Below are 17,954 nucleotides of genomic sequence, written 5' to 3'. Positions count from 1 at the left end.
CACCAGTCTCTCTCCCTCCCTCTCTCTCTCTCCATCCTAGGGTAGGGTATATGACAAAAGGCCTGCCCTCTGGGGGCCTCTGACTTTCCTGGGGGCCTTCAAGCCTCTCTACTCAGCATGTTGGGTCTCCTCACGCCCTGCCCCTTTTCTGAGGCAGAGACGCGATGAAATTCTGACACCAGCAGTTGCCTTGGCTTCATCTCAAGCATCATTCCTATTGATCCACGTCACCTCCCAGCTCCGAGCCCCAGCCTCCAAACTAGGGCATTATTTGGCACTGTGGCCTCTCCCTCTGCCCCAGATGTCTGTGGGGTGGGGGCTGCCGCCAGGCCATTCCTCTAGTAGCCCGAACCCTACCCCTCAGGTCCTCTTCTGGCACAGGGCCCAAGCTGAAGCCTCCTCCCTCCCCTGAGATGGTTAGGCATGGCTGACTCAGAGCTGGCACAAGCCACCAGGTTCTGCCGGAATAGAGGGCGGGACAGCGCCCTGCTCAGAGAAGACAGGCTGCTGCCCTGCCCTGCTGCTCCATCCAGCACTCCTGCACTCTGGGATGGTCCTTGCTTCCTCTGTCCGCCCCTCACCTCCTCTGTCTGCCCCCCCTCTCTTACAGGCTGCTGCAAGGCACTCGCCTGCTTCTACTGGGAGCCAGCCTCTGCGGGGAGTGAGTGACTAGATGCCTTTTCGGGGAGGGGCTGGAGGGCCAAGCAAAAGGCTTTGTACCTCCAACCGCAGAGTTGCTGGCTTCTGCTCCCTTGGCCCTAAACAAGCAGGGCCCTCTGTGGGCCCAGCCCTGGTCCTGGCCAGGCGCCTTAATTCCTCTCCCCAAAACCCAGCTCCCGGTATCCTCTGCAAAGTGCCTTGAGATCCTGGTGACTCACAGGCTCAGTCAATGTGGAGAGAAGGGCTGCGCATGCCCAAAGCTGTGTTGTCCTATGGTGGAGTTTCAGACATCCCGTCATCTCAGCTGGCCCTCCTGTCTTCAGTGTGTGTGTGAGGCTGGGTGCAGGCGAAGGGGACTTCTGGGATGACTGGGGACAGGAAAGACCTAGTGAGACCCAATGTTAGGGTTGTGCCTATGCTTTCCTTGGCCCCTCTGGCACTCCCCCCGCCCCCCAGAGGCCCGGGAGAGGGAGGATCAAAGCAGGGAATGTCAACTTTCAGGACAGTCAGGCTCCCGGTGTGCTTCAGGGATCGCCCAGCCCAACCTTTCCCCCCAGAAATGCAAACCCAAGCAAGCCTGAGTAGGTGAGGTAGAGGAGGTTTCTTCTGTCCCTCCTGGTCTTTGGAGCCCCTGTCCCAGGGCACAGGGATGGGGATGAGGGGCTGTTTAAATCTGTGGTGCCGAGGCCCCGCGAAGGGGCGCTCCGGGGCCCCTTTTCCTGTGGGGCCTGGCGGACCGTAGGGTTTCGCATCCGCCAGGTAGAAGCCGAGTGAGCGCCCCCGGCACCTCGTCCCCGTTTCCCCGCCCGGGGAGCTCAGCGCCTGCGACCGCCGCTGTGCTTCCCGCCGAAATCGCTCAGACGCGCCCCTGGCGGCCTGCGCGGCTGCGAGCTACAGAACGCAGTTGGAGCCGTCGTCTGAGGCGTTCGGCCACAGCCGCTTGAGTTTCATTTTCAGGTTAATAACAAAAGGAGACGCACCTGGACTTTCCCCGGAGCCGTCTGCGTTTTTAAGCGTCGGGTGGAATTAGGGGTCCTTTGGCTCTAAACAGCGCTTGTTTGATGAAAATAGAAATCAGTCCTGCACCCCTCAGCGGACAGTTCGTTACCTACAAGGAGTGTCTCCGACTGTGGGCATCCCCTCCCCGGGTGGTTCTTTAAGCCACAAAAAGCTGCACCCAAGCTTGTTTGACGTCTATCCTCTCAAGTGTCCATGATGCTGGGCCCCGAGGGAGGTGAAGGCTTTGTGGTCAAGCTCCGTGGCCTGCCCTGGTCCTGCTCTGTTGAGGATGTGCAGAATTTCCTTTCTGACTGCACAATTCATGATGGGGCTGCAGGCGTTCATTTCATCTACACTAGAGAAGGCAGGCAGAGTGGTGAGGCTTTTGTTGAACTTGAATCAGAAGATGATGTAAAAATGGCCCTTAAAAAAGACAGGGAAAGCATGGGACACCGGTACATTGAGGTGTTCAAGTCCCACAGAACCGAGATGGATTGGGTGTTGAAGCACAGTGGTCCAAACAGTGCCGACACCGCCAATGATGGCTTCGTGCGGCTTCGAGGACTCCCATTTGGATGCACCAAGGAAGAAATTGTTCAGTTCTTCTCAGGGTTGGAAATTGTGCCAAACGGGATCACCTTGCCTGTGGACCCCGAGGGCAAGATTACAGGGGAAGCCTTTGTGCAGTTTGCCTCACAGGAGTTAGCTGAGAAGGCCCTAGGGAAGCACAAGGAGAGAATAGGGCACAGGTATATTGAAGTGTTTAAGAGCAGTCAGGAAGAAGTTAGGTCATACTCAGATCCCCCTCTGAAGTTCATGTCTGTACAGCGGCCGGGGCCCTATGACCGCCCCGGCACAGCCAGGAGGTATATTGGTATTGTCAAGCAAGCAGGCCTGGAGAGGATGAGGTCTGGTGCATATAGTGCAGGCTATGGGGGCTATGAGGAGTACAGCGGCCTCAGCGATGGCTACGGCTTCACCACCGATCTGTTTGGGAGAGACCTCAGTTACTGTCTCTCAGGCATGTATGACCACAGATACGGCGACGGCGAGTTCACTGTCCAGAGTACCACTGGGCACTGCGTCCACATGAGAGGGCTGCCATACAAAGCCACAGAGAACGACATTTACAACTTCTTCTCTCCACTCAACCCTGTGAGAGTCCATATTGAGATTGGCCCTGATGGAAGAGTGACGGGCGAAGCGGATGTTGAGTTTGCCACTCATGAAGAAGCTGTGGCAGCTATGTCCAAAGACCGGGCCAACATGCAACACAGATACATAGAACTTTTCCTGAATTCCACAACTGGGGCCAGCAATGGGGCATATAGCAGCCAGATGATGCAAGGCATGGGGGTGTCGGCCCAGTCTACTTACAGTGGCCTCGAGAGCCAGTCTGTGAGCGGCTGTTACGGGGCTGGCTATGGAGGCCAGAACAGCATGGGTGGATATGACTAGTTTTGTAGGAGCATTTGAGTTATTGCAATCAAATTTTCACAGGCAGCCAACAAGCAGTGAAAAGCAATTATTACTCTTGAGGAAGCTGTGGGACCCATTTTGCACCATGAGTTTGTGAAATCTGGATTAAAAAATTACCTCTTCAGTGTTTTCTCATGCAAACTTTCTTCTAGCATGTGATATTGAGTAAACTAAAACTATTTTCAGCTTTTCTCAATTAACATTTTGGTAGCGTACTTCAGAGTGATGTTATCTGAGTTAAAGTAGTTTTAAGTACATTAAATGGATCTTTTACACCACATCACCGTGAACACATTGGGGAGGCGTGCTTTTTTGGAAAACTCAAGGTGCTAGATCCCTGATTCAAAGAGGAACATTTCTCATGTTTGTTCATTCTAGTTTATTTTCATTTAAAATCTTTTAGGTTAAGTTTAAGCTTTTAAAAAATAAGTTAGTTTTGAAAATTGAGACACATTACTAATACTGTAGGAATTGGTGAGGCCTTGACTTAAAACTTTCTTTGTACTGTGATTTCCTTTTGGGTGTATTTTGCTAAGTGAAACTTGTTAAATTTTTTTGTTAACTAAATTTTTTTCTTAAAATAAAGATTTTTTCACAATGAAAAAAAAAAAAAAAATCTGTGGTGCCCTTTCCTGCTGTGACACTTTGAGAAAACCCTTTAATTTCTGTGATCCCCATAGTCAGGAGCTGCGGTCGCCTTCAGAATCCACTGAAACCACAGATGGCTACCAAGTACTGCTGGATAGACTTACGCCGGCATCCGATGTCTCCACAGCGGTCCCCTCCCTGGTCTCCTCTGCTGCACCTGGTGGTCACAGAGCCCAGCCTCAGGCTCTCCGTCTAAGGGTCTGCCCCTGATGCTTACCAGGGCTGGACAACCCCGTCTGAATCCCCTCCCAGAGGGTCCTGGACCCAAAGCCAGACGCACCAGTAGGGAAAGCAGAGGCGGCCTCTCCCAAGGAAGCAGCTGTGGCAAGTGTGCATGCTCAGATCATACCAGGATGCCAGTCCCGATGGTGCCGGGATCTTGGATACTGGGATGGACCGCAGGGTGTCTGGGCCCGCTGGTTATCCCAGGAGGATATGGAACGACGTGGGGTTACTTTTCCATAATGACATTTGTGGGATTTTATTGTGTATTTGCTTGTGAATGTAACTGTGACATTTATTTGAACACAGACTAAGTTCCAGTGCTCACCTCCACCCTATCCAACCCCAGAGGCAGAGTCTAGGGCTTGGTGTGGGGGAATAGTCAGGAGACTGGCCCTCAGACCCTCCTCTGAGGGAAGAGGCACACTTAAATCTGTGAAGCCAAGAAGACACTGCTCTGCTATTTCTTTGTTCAACAAATATTTATTGGGCACCTACTACGTGCTAGGCACTATTCTGAAGACTTGGGAATCACCAGTGAACAAAATATACCTCCAACCCCTGCCCTTCTGGAGCTTGACTTTTTTTTTTTTTTTTAAAGATTTTATTTATTTATTTATTTGACAGCTCACAAGTAGGCAGAGAGGCAGGCAGAGAGAGAGGGAAGCAGGCTCCTCATGGAGTGGAGAGCCTGACGTGGGGCTCCATCCCGGGACCTTGGGATCATGACCTGAGCTGAAGGCAGAGGCATTAGCCCACTGAGCCACCCAGGCGCCCCTGGAGCTTAACTTCTAATGGGAAGGAAAGAGACACCATAATGAACATGAGAAGTGAATTGTGTGGTAGATTAGAAGGTGTGTAGGATAAAGGCATTCGGGAATCAGAGAGGGTTCAATTTTTAGATAGGTTGGATTTCACAGGGAAAGTGACAAAGACTTGTAGTAAAGACTTGAGCAAAGACTTGTGGGCAAGAGAATGGGCCATTTGGAGATATCTGGTGAAGAGGATGCCAGGCAGAGGGGACAAGACATGCCGACGCCCTGCATCAGGTTCTGTACTGGACGTGGAGTCTGTTTAAGATTCTCTGTCTCCCTCTGTACCTCCCTCCACAACCTCCCCACTTAGAAAAAAAAGAATCACTCTGCCTGCAGGAAGAAGGAGCATCAGGGAGGGGCAAGGGCTGAACCAGGGAGCTCAGTGAGGATGCTCTCGCAGTAGTAACTCGGGTGAGGCAGATGGTGGCATAGAAATTCGAGATGCCTTCAGATAACAGAGGCAAGATGTCCAGTATATGATGGATATACAAATCTGGGGTTTTGGAGGGAGATGAGAGCTGGGAATAAAATTTGGGGTACAACGGAAATCATGTTAAAAACGCCCATCATGGGACACCTGGGTGGCACCTGGTCATGATCCTGGAATCCTGGAATCGAGCTCCATGTGGGACTCTCTGCTCAGTGGGGAGTCTGCTTCTCCCTCTTCCACCCCACCCCCGCCCCACTCCTGCTTGTGCCCTCTCTCTCTCTCAAATAAATAAAATCTTAAAAAACAAAAAATGTCCAACATGCTCTCACAGAATGCAGGTGGGAATCTACTCTGGCATAATCTTTCTGGAGCGCAATTTGGCAATATCTCAAATATTAATAAATACATACCCTTTGGCTAAGCAATTCTAATTCCACGATATTATTCTATTATCTAATTCTGTGATCTTATCTGTATGTTGTATATAAAAATATTGTACAAGGTGAAGTTCATTAGTGGGCTCCTGGTTAAATAACCTTATTTCCATATGGTGGGTTGTCTTGCATCTGTTTTAAAAATAAACACACAGGGGGCCTGGGTGGCTCAGTGGGTTGGGCCTCTGCCTTCCGTTCAGGTCATGATCTCAGGATCCTGGGAAACCAGCCCCGCATCGGGCTCTCTGCTCAGCGGGGAGCCTGCCACCATCCCCCACCTGCCTCTCTGCCTACTTGTGATCTCTGTCAAGTAAATAAATAAAATCTTAAAAATAAAAATAAATAAAAACAAACACACAAACAAAAGTTCTGGTCAGCAAAACAGGTCATCAAATGAAGAAGTCAGCTCCAGGGATTCCCTCTATGCTAAGAGGTCTGCCTGGAGGAAAAAGCTGGAGAGTGGTTCTAAAGGTGGCTTGAGCCCTCTGGTTCTGGTGCAGAGTTTGAACCATACCTTTGGTCTGTTAGTCAACGGGCAAATAGAAATCGAATGCTGGAGGCAGAATGGGGGATGGATCCAATTGGTCAGGCAGAGAGAGAACAGTGGCAGAGGGAGATCGGTTTGGTGGGGTGGGAAGCACAGAGGAGATGGAAAAGCAAGGCAAAAGAGGAAGAGGCAGCAGCCTAGGATGACCAGGACCAAGGAGCAGCCGTTGCCACTGAAGGCACTGGATGGCTGCTGGAGACCTCAGCCTGGATAGACCAGAGGGGTCTGAAGCCAGAAGGTAGGAGAAGTCACAGAAAAAGGGGAACCATCTCCCAGGCTGGGGCAGATTCCCTATGATCTTCTCAAGGCTGTCTGGAGGCAGGTTGGAGAGGCCAAAAGTGAGGGTAAGAATCCACTGTCCTGTCTGTCCCTGAGACAGGGAAGGGTGTCAGGGAGCCTCCACAGGAACTGCTCCTAACCAACAAGACCACCCAGTCTGGGCTGGCCCACTCCTAATACTAGAGCACCGGAGGGCCCCCCCCCCCCCCCGACTGTTCCGCTTCCCTTTCCACCCACAGTTCCTTCCTGCACGACTGGGGGCCTTGCATATGTGTGGATGACTGGACAGACCAGCCTGCTTGCCCTAGTTCTGTTCACCTCCACCTCCTACCACAGCAGTTCCCTAGTGCACACACTGGTCAGCAATGGGGGAAAGGCTTTAAAACAGAGACCTGCCCAGGACCTGTCAATGGGCTCAGGATTTCTGGGCAGATCTTTCTGAGGTCCCAGGTACCGGAAGGGTGGGGGCGGGGCATGACTCTTTGGTCTTCTCACTCCGTAGAGAAGGGTGCAGCTCAGGAAAAGCCAGAGCAGAGTCCTCTCTGAGGACTGGAAAATTACCGGAAAGGACAGATGAGGGAGCAAGCCAAGGGAAGCAGTAGTGGCCCAGGTCAGTGGGCAAACATCCTGGCGCTCATTTCAGGAAGTGGGTTTCATCTGTAGGGCAAGCCGACTCACCCCAAGAGGAAAAAGCGGCTAGCTGTATCAGCAGTGAGCAGAAGCCGTGGTATGCCAGTGATGCCAGCCCACATGATGTCAAGTGGCTGGCCTGGACAAGCCTGGTCCTTTCTCCCATTTCAGTGGAGGTAATCCCTCCCCTGGTTGCCCACACAGGCTATCTGGGAGTCATTCTGAGCTCCTCTTTTTTTTTTTTTTAAAGATTTAAAAAATTTATTTGTTTGACAGAGATCAAGGGTAGGTAGAGAGAGAGAGAGAGAGAGGAGGAAGCAGGTCCCCTACTGAGCAGAGAGCCTGATGTGGGGCTCAATCCCAGGACCCTGGGACCATGACCTGAGCCGAAGGCAGAGGCTTTAACCCACTGAGCCACCCAGGAACCCTCATTCTGAGCTCCTCTTACTTCTGTTATCCATCAGTAGGTCTTGTGACTTCTCTGTCTTACAGGTCTCTGATCAATTCCTCCCCCTAACCCAAGCTCCTAATCCATCTCTTTCCTAACTTCTGCATGGATGCACTTTCCTAATCCATCCCTAGTTTCCTAATTTGTCACCCTGACACCTCTTGCCTCCCTCCAGTCTGTTCTTTCATGGCAACCAGAGTGATTTTAGTAAAACACAGAGCTGACCCTGATATGCCCAGGTGAAGATCCTTGATGACCTTTCTAATTGTACTCAGTAGTTTATTTTTTTTTATTTTAATACTTTTTTAGATTTTATTTATTCATTTATTTGACAGACAGAGATCACAAGTAGGCAGAGAAACAGGCAGAGAGAGAGGAAGGGAAGCAGGCTCTCTGCTCAGCGGGGAGCCTGCTTCCTTTCCTCTCTCTCTGCCTACTTGTGATCTCTGTCTGTCATATAAATAAAATCTTAAAAATTCTTTAAAAATAAATAAATAAATAAATCCCCCACTGTAGCCTACAGACCTGCTTATGATCTGGCACTCACCTCCCAGCTTCATTCCTCCGGCTCAAACTCTGAAGTTCATTTCCTGAACTTCCTTCATTTCTTTCCAAATGCACCTGCTCTCATCCCACTTTGAAACAATGGTTTCCCTCTGCCCGGAATGCCCTTTTTTCTCCTCTCCTGGCTTAATCCTACTCATTTTTTTTTCTTTTTTCTTCCCACGGTTTAAAAAACGGGTGTATAATTTGTATGCAGCAAAATTTATCCTTTATGGTCCTGTGGGGTTTGACAAATTCATACAGTTGTGCAACCACCACCACAATAAAGAACAATTCTCTCACCCCAGGACATTTCCTCAGGCTCCTTTGGAGCCAATACTAGCTTCCATGACCAGCTCCTGGCAACCACTGATCTGTTTTCTGTTTTGTTTTTGTTGGTCTGGGCCTGGGGCCCAACATGGGGCTTGAACTCATGACCCTGAGCTAAGACCAAGAGTCCAAAGCTTACCGGATCCAGACACCCAGGAACCCCCCACGCCCCAATCTGTTTTTTATCTTGCATTTTCCAGAATGTCCTAAAAATGGAACCATTATGTATCTAGCCTTTTGAGAATGGTTTCTTCTACCAGCATAACGCATTTGATATTCATCTCTGCTGTGTATCAACATTCCTGTTTCCTCTTAATTGCTGAGATCATCTGTAGTATAGATGTACCACAATTTATCTTTTAGCCAGTGGATAGGACATTTGGGTTTTTTCCAGATTTTGGTGATGATTAATAAAGCCATCATAAACATTTGGGCACAGAGTTTTGTGTGCACGTAAGTTTTCATTTCCCTTGGGAAAATACCTAGAAGGGGGCCTGCTATATGTGAAACATTCCTAAGAAACTGCCAAACCCTTTTCCAGAGCTGCTGTACCAGTTTGTATTCCCATGGCAATGCGACAACTGGAGTTTCTCCACATCATGACCAGCACTCCTCTGGTACATTTATTTATTTAGTTAAATTTTTGACATTCTACTAAGTGTGTAGTGTTATCGCACTGTGGTTTTAATTTCCACTTTAATTTCCTTGATGACTAATGATGGACATTTAAAAAAAAAATCTCTGTCTGGTCTTCACTTTGTCCAAAAAGCCACTGTTCATGCTCCCTCTGATTAAGTTCCTGTGCTTTGTGGTTCCCTGACAACCAACCTTTATTGCCACCTTGGGCTTAACCCACTAAACTATCAAACTACCATTGTTTTCCAGTTCCCTCCCTGTTCACCACCCTGGTTTCCTGGTCTATCTGTCTATCTGTCTGTCTGTCTCTCTCATACACACACACACACACACACACACACACACACGACTGAGGGCAGAAGCAACATCTTACTTCCTTTGCTACCTTCAGCTCCCAGCACAAACCTGAAACAGAATCTTTATACAATAAATATTAAATGAGTGTATAATTGCTTAACAAATTAGAGAGCAGAGGATGGAGAGAGGTGGTTAGGAGCCAGGTTTGCAACCAGCCTGGCCTGGCTGTGCCAATGAACCATTCTCCACTGGTGCCCCACACTAAGCTCCCTTTAACAAGGTCGATGCAAAAGATGTGAATATTTACCACCACGACAACACCCAAGACACCCCCCCTAACCCTCGCAGAGGGAGGCAAAGCGGAAGGCGCGCAGCCGGAAGCGGAAGGCGGCAAGGAGTTAGCGGCGTCTCAGTTGCCATGGAGACGGGAAGAGCCAGAGGCCGGCTGTCTGCAGAGTCGGGGTCCTATACATTCCAGGGCGCCAAGTGGACGCCAACCTCGCCAGCGGCCGGGGTCCGCGGCCTCAGCGAGTCGACCCGGCTGTCCTCCTTAACCCACTCCGAGGCTTCTCACTACGGCGTCGGGGGCCGGGCCCGCCCCGTGGGGCCCTTCACGCTCCAGCCGCTCTCCGAGCCGCAGCTGCTGAGTCTGCGCCCCACCTCACTGCGCACCCAGGACATCTCGCACTTGCTCACCAGCGTCTTCCGCAACTTGTACACTAACGAGGTGATCGGCGAGGACCTGTGCGCGCGCTTGATCAAGGCCCGCGGCAGCGAGGATGCGCGCCACGAGGAGTTCGTGGACGAGCTGCAGCGGGTAAGGCGGCCCCCGAGCCCCGCGCGCCCCCTGCCCGTGCTCACCAGTGGTGTCGCGTCCGCGGACAGTGCCGGGGAACCCAGGGCGCGGCCCTAGAAATGCAGGGCCCCGCAGGACTCAGCCGCTGAAAAAGTGCCAGCACCTGCGGGGTGCCAGGCACAGGGGATCGTGTTCGACAGCCTAGTGGAAGGGCACTCTAACCGCACGTTCCCATAAATACGCACATAAGTTATATGTCTGTGGCACCTCCATCTTCATTTCTCTACATGCATACACACACGAAATATTGCATATATAAATAAAAGGACTGGGGCAGATAGCCAAATAGTTGTTCCCTGGAGATGATAAGGCCAAAAGTCACTTGCCTTTTGGGGTGCCTGTCTTTGTATCCCAAACCACAATTGTGCCTAGGCATTCATGCCCAGATCTGAGAAAGCCTGCTTTGTCTGTGGAAGGCAGCTGCCTCCTCATCTGTACGAGGAGCAAAGCAGCTGACTTGGATCCTCTCTGCTGCGTCTGACTGCTACCCACACTGCTGAGGAGTCCCTGAAAGGGAGTCTCAGGTGAAGTAGGCATCTGTGTGGCACGCCCCGTCTACAAGAGTTGGTGTAACTTGTGTTTGCTCCTTCAGAGTTTGGGAGGCAGCTGTGAAGGCAGGAGGGGGAGTTTCAGGCTCGGTTCTGTACCCGACTTTACTATGAAAGTTTTAACCCATTTTCCTCTGTGCGTCCCAGTTTTCACATCTGTTATGTTGGACCAGATGGTCTTCATAGTTGTGTAACAGCTCTTCTGCGCTCTGCAGGAAGCCCGGATACTCCGGGAATGGAGGGGGGATGCGGAGGATGAGTAAAGCTCTGCGGTCTCCGCATATTTCTGTGCATTTGTTGGTCTACCTGCCAGATTCGGGAGGTCTATAAGCAGCGACTGGATGAAGCTGAAATGTTGGAGAGACACATCATTCAGGCCCGTGCACGAACTCTTGCAGAGAACGAACGGATCTCGCAAATGGCCGAAGTGCATGTCCTTGATACCTTCGTCAAGATGCCTCCAGGTGTGTAGAATGAACTCCCAAATGCCCTTCACCTGGTTCCCCAGCTGGTACTATATTAGTGTTTGCTCCGTGGTCCGCTCTTTAGTTTTCTGATCGTTTGGAGATCAAATTGTAGGTGTGATGTTTCATTACCACAAAGCACTCGAACATGCATGCCTTCAAAATGGGGACTCTCCTATGTAACCGGCATACAGCCATTCCAGCCTAGAACTCAGCGTTTGTGAAACACTAACCTCCAATTCGCAGATTGCGTTCCGATTTTCACCAGCTATCCCACAGTGGTTCTTTCTCTTCTCTGGTCCAGGACTGTGTCTAGGAATTCATGTTGCATGTGATTGTCAAGACCCATATTTAGAGTCTTTAGTTTGGAAGAATTTTTCGGTCTTTTCTTGTCTTTTGTGTTCTTTAAAAAAAATTTCTTTTCTGAGGCACCAGGGTGGCTCAGTCAGTTAAGGGTCTGACTCTTGATTTTGGCTCAGGTCATGATCTCAGAGTTGTGGGATTGAGTACTGTGTCAAGTTCTGTGCTTGAAATTCTCTCTCCATCTCTTTCTCTTTCTCCCCCTCTGCCCCTTCTCTTGCTCTCTCAACCTCTCAAAATATTTCTTTTTTATTTGAGCACAGTTGATACACAGTGTTTCGTTAGTTTCATGTGCAAAATCTAGTGATTTGACAAGTTTAGACATTATGCCATCTCACCACATGTGTGGGCACCATCTGCCCCAGACCTCACTATCACAATGTCATTGACTGCATTCCTTTTTTTTTAAATTTAATTTTATTTTTTCAGTGTTTACGCACCACAGCCAGTGCTCCATGCAATACATGCCCTCCTTAATACCCACCACTAGGCTCACCCATCCTCCCATCCCCACCCCTCCAAAACCCCCAGTTTGTTTCTCAGAGTGACCTCATTCCTTATGCTGTGGCTTTTATTCTGGTGACTTTTCATTCCATAATTGTCTAATTGTCTTTCATGTTTTGGCAGTTGTATTTCTCTCCCAAGAATTTTTATTGTGTCTAAATATGCATAAGATTTACCATCTTACCTATTTTTAAGTGGACAGTTCAGTGGTCCTAAGCACATGCATAATGTTGTATGAACATCATCATTCTCCATCCCCAGAACTCTTTTCATTTTGCAAAACTAAAACCCTGTACCCATTAAACAATACCTTCCTATTCCCCTTACCCCAGCCCCTGGCAGCCACCATTCTGCTTTCCGTCTTTCCAATTTATTTTTTTAAGATTTTTTTTATTCACTTGAGATAGAGCACAAGAAGGAGCAGATGGAGAAGCAGAGGTAGAAGCAGACTCCTAATGAGCAGAGAGCCTGATGCGGGGCTTGATCCCAGGTCCCTGAAGATCATGACATGAGCCGGAGGCAGATGCTTAGCCAACTAAGCCACCCAGGTGCCCCTGCCTTTACAATTTAGACTGCTCTAAGTACCTCATATAAGTAGAGTCATACAGTATTTGTCTTTTGTGACTGGCTTATTTCGTTTAGCTTGGTGTCTTCAAAGTTCACCCGTGTCGTAGCCTGTGTCAGAATTTCCTTCCTTTTAAAGACAGAACAGTATTCTGTTGTATATCTATACACATTTTGCTAATCCATTCATCCACTAATGGTCACTTGGGTTGCTTCCACATTTTGGCTATCATGAATAATGTTGCTCTGAACAGGGGTGTTCAGATATCTCTTTAAGACCCTGCTTTCGATTCTTCTGGGGGTATACCCCAGGGGAGAATTGCTGTTTCACATGGCAGTTCTATTTGTAATTTTTTTTGAGGACCCACCATACTGTTTCCCACAGCTACTGAATCATTTTCACATTCCCACTGAGAACACACCAAGATTTCCATTTTTCCCCATCCTTGCCAACACCTGTTAGCTTTTGGGGTTTTGTGTGTGTGTGTGTGGTTTTTTTTTTTTTTTTTTTTTTTTTTTTTTTTTTTTTAAAGATTTTATTTATTTATTTGACAGAGAGAAATCACAAGTAGATGGAGAAGAAGGCAGAGAGAGAGAGGGAAGCAGGCTCCCTGCTGAGCAGAGAGCCCGATGCGGGCCTTGATCCCAGGTCCCTGAGATCATGACCTGAGCCGAAGGCAGCGGCTTACCCCACTGAGCCACCCAGGCGCCCGATGTGTGTGGTTTTTTTTTTAAGATTTTATTTATTTATTTGACAGAGAGAGATCACAAGTAGGCAGAGAGGCAGGCAGAGAGAGAGAGAGATGAGGAAGCAGGCTCCCTGCTGAGCAGAGAGCCCGATGCGGGACTCAATCCCAGGACTCTGAGATCATGACCTGAGCCGAAGGCAGCGGCTTAACCCACTGAGCCACCCAGGTGCCCTAGTTTTTGTTTTTGATAGTAGCTCTTCAAACGAGTGTGAGGGGATATCTTACTGTGAGTTGGTATCTTACTGTACTTTAATTGGCATTTCCCTCCTAATTAGTGACATTGAGCACCTTTTCATGGACTTATGGCCATTTGTATATCTTCTTTGGAGAAATATCCTTTCAAACCCATTTTTAATCATTTTTTTAAAGGTTGTCTGTGTGGGGCACCTGGGTGGCTCAGTGGGTTAAAGCCTCTGCCTTCGGCTCAGGTCATGATTCCCAGGGTCCTGGGATCGAGTCCCACATCAGGTTCTCTGCTCCTCAGGGAACCTGCTTCCCGCCCCCCCCCTTCTCTCTGCCTGCCTCTCTGCCTACTTGTGATCTCTGTCTGTCAAATAAATAAATAAAGTCTTAAAAAAAAAAAAAAGATATTCCAAAATAGCCAAGACCTATATTTTGTGTTCAGTAAAAGCAAATGGTGTTAAGCGCCAGTGTGAAGAGAATTCTCCATTACAAAATTGAAAAACCACCTACGTATCCTGCCTGTGGACTAGCACCTACGTTGCCATTGCGTCAGCCAAGATAATTATGCTAAAGCTGGACTCAGCCTCTCCCCACTGACTTCATTTCTTTACACATCCTTGTTCCTTAACCTTGTGGCAGGTAAATTAGGCAGTGATCTCTCCATGTTCTCCGAGCCACAAGGAAAGGAAGAGGAGCCACAAAAGGAGCCGAGGGAAGCTCAGGAAGGAACACTGGCTTCTGCACCAGAGCTTTACTGCTCTGAGCTAAGAAAGCGTCCTCCCTGGGGCGCCTGGGTGGCTCAGTGGGTTGAAGCCTCTGCCTTCGGCTCAGGTCATGATCCCGGGGTCCTGGGATCGGGCCCCACTTGGGCTCTCTGTTCTATCGATAGGGAGCCTGCTTCCCCCTCTCTCTCTCTGCCTGCCTCTCTGCCTACTTGTGATCTCTGTCTGTCAAATAAATAAATGAAATCTTTAAAAAAAAAAAAAAAAAGAAAGCGTCCTCCCTATCTTACAGATGAAACTGAGACTCCACAAGTTTCACTGCCTTGTTCAAGGTCACCCAGCTAGTAAGTAAGAGGTCTTTTAGTCAAAGTGGAATATATATATACTCTTGCAGTGGCTGTCACACCATCCAAATCAGGAAAGATAGGGGTTTGAGTTTTTTGGGAAGGACATACTTAACATGAGAGCACCTTCAGCAGTTCTAACCTTGGGGCAGTGCTGTCCTCCTAGGGGGCAAGTAGAAATGTTTGGAAGTATCTTTGCTATGCCAGTTGCTATGCAACCTAATAGCCAGTGCGTTGTGTTCTTGGCTTTTAGTACTCCATGGGTCAGGGAAGCTAAGAAACACTGCAGTACTTAAGATGGTTCCACACAGCAAAATATCTATCCCAAGTTGCAAATGGCTTCCTGTTGAGTAACACCATAGGTGCTTCACTAAGCTCAGGAGTTAGAAGTGATGAAATTACTTTAACTCCCTTTGGCATGAAGTCAGACTAAGACGCAGTGACTCACCTACCCTTAATCCCCTTCATTTCACTCACCACCCCCACCCACCTCCCTTTGGGCAACCAGCAGTTTCTTCTCTGTATTTAAGAGTCTGTTTTTTTATTTGTCTTTTCTTCTTTGTTCATTTGTTTTGTTTCTGAATTTCCACATATGAGTTAAATCAAATGTTTATTGTAGCATTGTTTACAACAGCCAAGATACAGAAGCGCCCAAGTGTCCATCAATAGATGAGTGGATAAAGAAGATGTGGTACATATATATGATGGAATCTTACTCAACCATAAAAAAATATGGATCTTGCCATTTGCAACAACATGGATAGACCTAGAGGGTATAATGCTAAGTGCAATAAGTCAGAAAAACAAAGGTTTTTTACTAACTTTGATGTGTTTTAAATGGTGTTAGAAGGTCCAACTTCCTTCTTTTGCATGAGGAGATCTACTTTCCTCAGCATCATTTGTTGAAAAGACTGTTCTGTCCTCATTGAATGGTCTTGGCATCCTTGTCAAAAATCATTTGACCAGGGGCACCTGGGTGGCTCAATGGGTTAAACCTCTGCCTTTGGCTCAGGTCATGATCTCAGGAGTCCTGGAATCGAACCCCACATAGGGCTCTGTGCTCAGCGGGGAGCCTGCTTCTCCCTCTCTCTCTGCCTGCCTCTCTGCCTACTTGTGATCTCTGTCTGTCAAATAAATAAGTAAAATCTTAAGAAAAAAATCCTTAAAAAATCATTTGATCACATATGTAAGGGTTTATTTCTGGGCTTTTATTCTATTCCATTTGTTTCTATGTCTATCTTTATGCCAGTACCATATTATTTTGATAATAATACCACAGCTTTGCAGTAAGTTTTTAAATTAGAAATTGTGAATCCTCTAGTTTTGTTCATTTTTTAAAAGATTTTTATTTTTTTATTTATTTGGCAGAGAGAGAGAGATCACAAGCGGGCAGAGAGGCAGGCAGAGAGAGGGAGGGAGAAGCAGGCTCCCCACTGAGCAGAGAGCCTGATGTTGGGCTTGATCCCAGGACCCTGAGATCATGACCTGGATTAAGCAGAGGCTTAATCCACTGAGCCACTCAGGCACCCCTTGTTCATTCTTTTTCTTTTTTTTTTTTTTTTAAAGATTTATTTATTTATTTGACAGACAGAGATCACAAGTAGGCAGAGAGGCAGACAGAGAGAGAGGAGGAAGCAGGCTCCCTGCTGAGCAGAGAGCCCGATGTGGGGCTCTATCCCAGGACCCTGGGATCATGACCTGAGCCGAAAGCAGAGGCTTTAACCCACTGAGCCACCCAGGCGCCCCTGTTCATTCTTTTTCAAGAGTGTTTTGGCTATCAGGGATCCCTTGAGATTCCATATGAACTTTAGAATGGGTTTTTCTATTTCTGCAGGGAACATCATTTTGATAGGGATTGCATTGAATCTGTAGATCACTTTGGATAGTACTGTCATTTTAGTACTAGTTCTTCCAATCCATGAGCATGGAATGTGCTTCCATTTATGTCATCTTTAATATTATCTTTAATATTCTTTGTACTTTTCATTATAAAAGTATTTAACCCTTTAGTTAACTTTTAAGTATTTTATTCTTTTTGATGCTATTTTAAATGGAATTGTTTCCATAATTTCCTTTCCAGATTGTTCATTCTTCTTTTTTTTTTTTTTTTAAGATTTTATTTATTTATTTGACAGAGAGAAATCACAAGTAGATGGAGAGGCAGGCAGAGAGAGAGAGAGAGGGAAGCAGGCTCCCTGCTGAGCAGAGAGCCCGATGCGGGACTCGATCCCAGGACCCTGAGATCATGACCTGAGCCGAAGGCAGTGGCTTAACCCACTGAGCCACCCAGGCGCCCCAGATTGTTCATTCTTAATGGGTAGAAATGCAACTGAATTTTACATGTTGACTTTGTGTTCTGCTATTTTGCTGAATTCATTTATCCTAACAGTTTTTATTTTGTTCTGTTTTGTTTTGTTTTTGTGGGACCTTAGAGTTTTCTAAATTTAAGATCATATCACCTGTAAACACATAAATTTACTTCTTCCTTTCCAATTTGGATTCCTTTTTCTTTCTTGCCAAATTGCTCTAGTTAGAACTTTTAGCATTATGCTGATTAGAAATAGTGAAAGCAGGCATCCTTGCCTTGTTTCTGATCTTAGAGGAAAAGCTTTCGGTGTATTATCATTGACTGATGTTTGCTACTGGTTTTCTATCTGTGGCTTTTATTATGTTAAGGTCGTTTCCTCCGAGTCCTAGCTTTTTTAGTGTTCTGATCATGAAAGGGTATTGAATTTTGTTTAATGTTATTTCTGCATCAGTTGAGATGATCATATGATTTTTTTTTCCTTTATTCCACTAATGTGATGTATTACATTGACCAATTTTCCTATGGTGAGCTACCCTTACTTTCTGGGAATAGATCTCACTTGGTCATGGTATATAATCCATTCAATAAGCTACTGGATTCGATTTGCTGGTATTTTGCTGAGGACTTCTGCACTGAGGTTCAAAAGAGGTTTTGGTCTGTAGTTTTTATGTAGTGTCTTTGTCTGGCTTTGGTATCGGGGTAATGCTGACCTTACAGAATGAGTAACTCCATTTTTTTTTTTTTAACTTAAGAAGATTTGGTATTAGTTCTTTAAATTTTGGTGGAATTCACCAGTGAAACCACCAAGTCCAGGACATTTTTTGGGGGGAGACTTTTAATTACTGATTCAACCTCCTTACTAGTTATAGGTCAATACAGATTTTCTGTTTTTGGGGGGATTTTGTCTTTGTAGGTGTCCTGTTTCTAGGAATTTGTCCATTTTATCTAAGTTATC

General features: G+C 47.3%; 2 protein-coding genes across 14 annotated transcripts in view; both read left to right on the top strand.

The window, feature by feature from the left end:
* Positions 1-1,363: 1,363 nt before the first annotated feature.
* LOC131824371 (heterogeneous nuclear ribonucleoprotein F) lies at positions 1,364-3,262 on the top strand. The gene has a single exon (XM_059162095.1). It carries the CDS (start codon positions 1,873-1,875, stop codon positions 3,115-3,117), a length of 1,245 nt encoding a protein of 414 aa, XP_059018078.1. The 5' UTR covers positions 1,364-1,872; the 3' UTR covers positions 3,118-3,262.
* Positions 3,263-9,804: 6,542 nt separating this feature from the next.
* The window catches only part of DLEC1 (DLEC1 cilia and flagella associated protein), a 66,616-nt gene continuing 58,466 nt past the window's right edge, over positions 9,805-17,954 (top strand). For all 13 annotated transcript variants that reach the window (XR_009350845.1, XR_009350844.1, XR_009350846.1 and 10 more), the window contains exons 1-2: positions 9,805-10,214; positions 11,115-11,265. Coding sequence is in view for 10 of the 13 variants with exons in the window: in XM_059162078.1 (XP_059018061.1) it covers positions 9,816-10,214; positions 11,115-11,265 (550 nt within the window). In the remaining 3 variants the exon portion in view is untranslated. The remainder of the gene's footprint in view (positions 10,215-11,114; positions 11,266-17,954) is intronic.

Source organism: Mustela lutreola, chromosome 2 (assembly GCF_030435805.1).
Source record: "Mustela lutreola isolate mMusLut2 chromosome 2, mMusLut2.pri, whole genome shotgun sequence".
Classification (NCBI taxonomy): Eukaryota; Metazoa; Chordata; class Mammalia; order Carnivora; family Mustelidae; genus Mustela; species Mustela lutreola.
The sequence above is the reverse complement of the archived record's forward strand: the minus strand, read 5'-3'. Positions and strand labels throughout refer to the sequence as shown.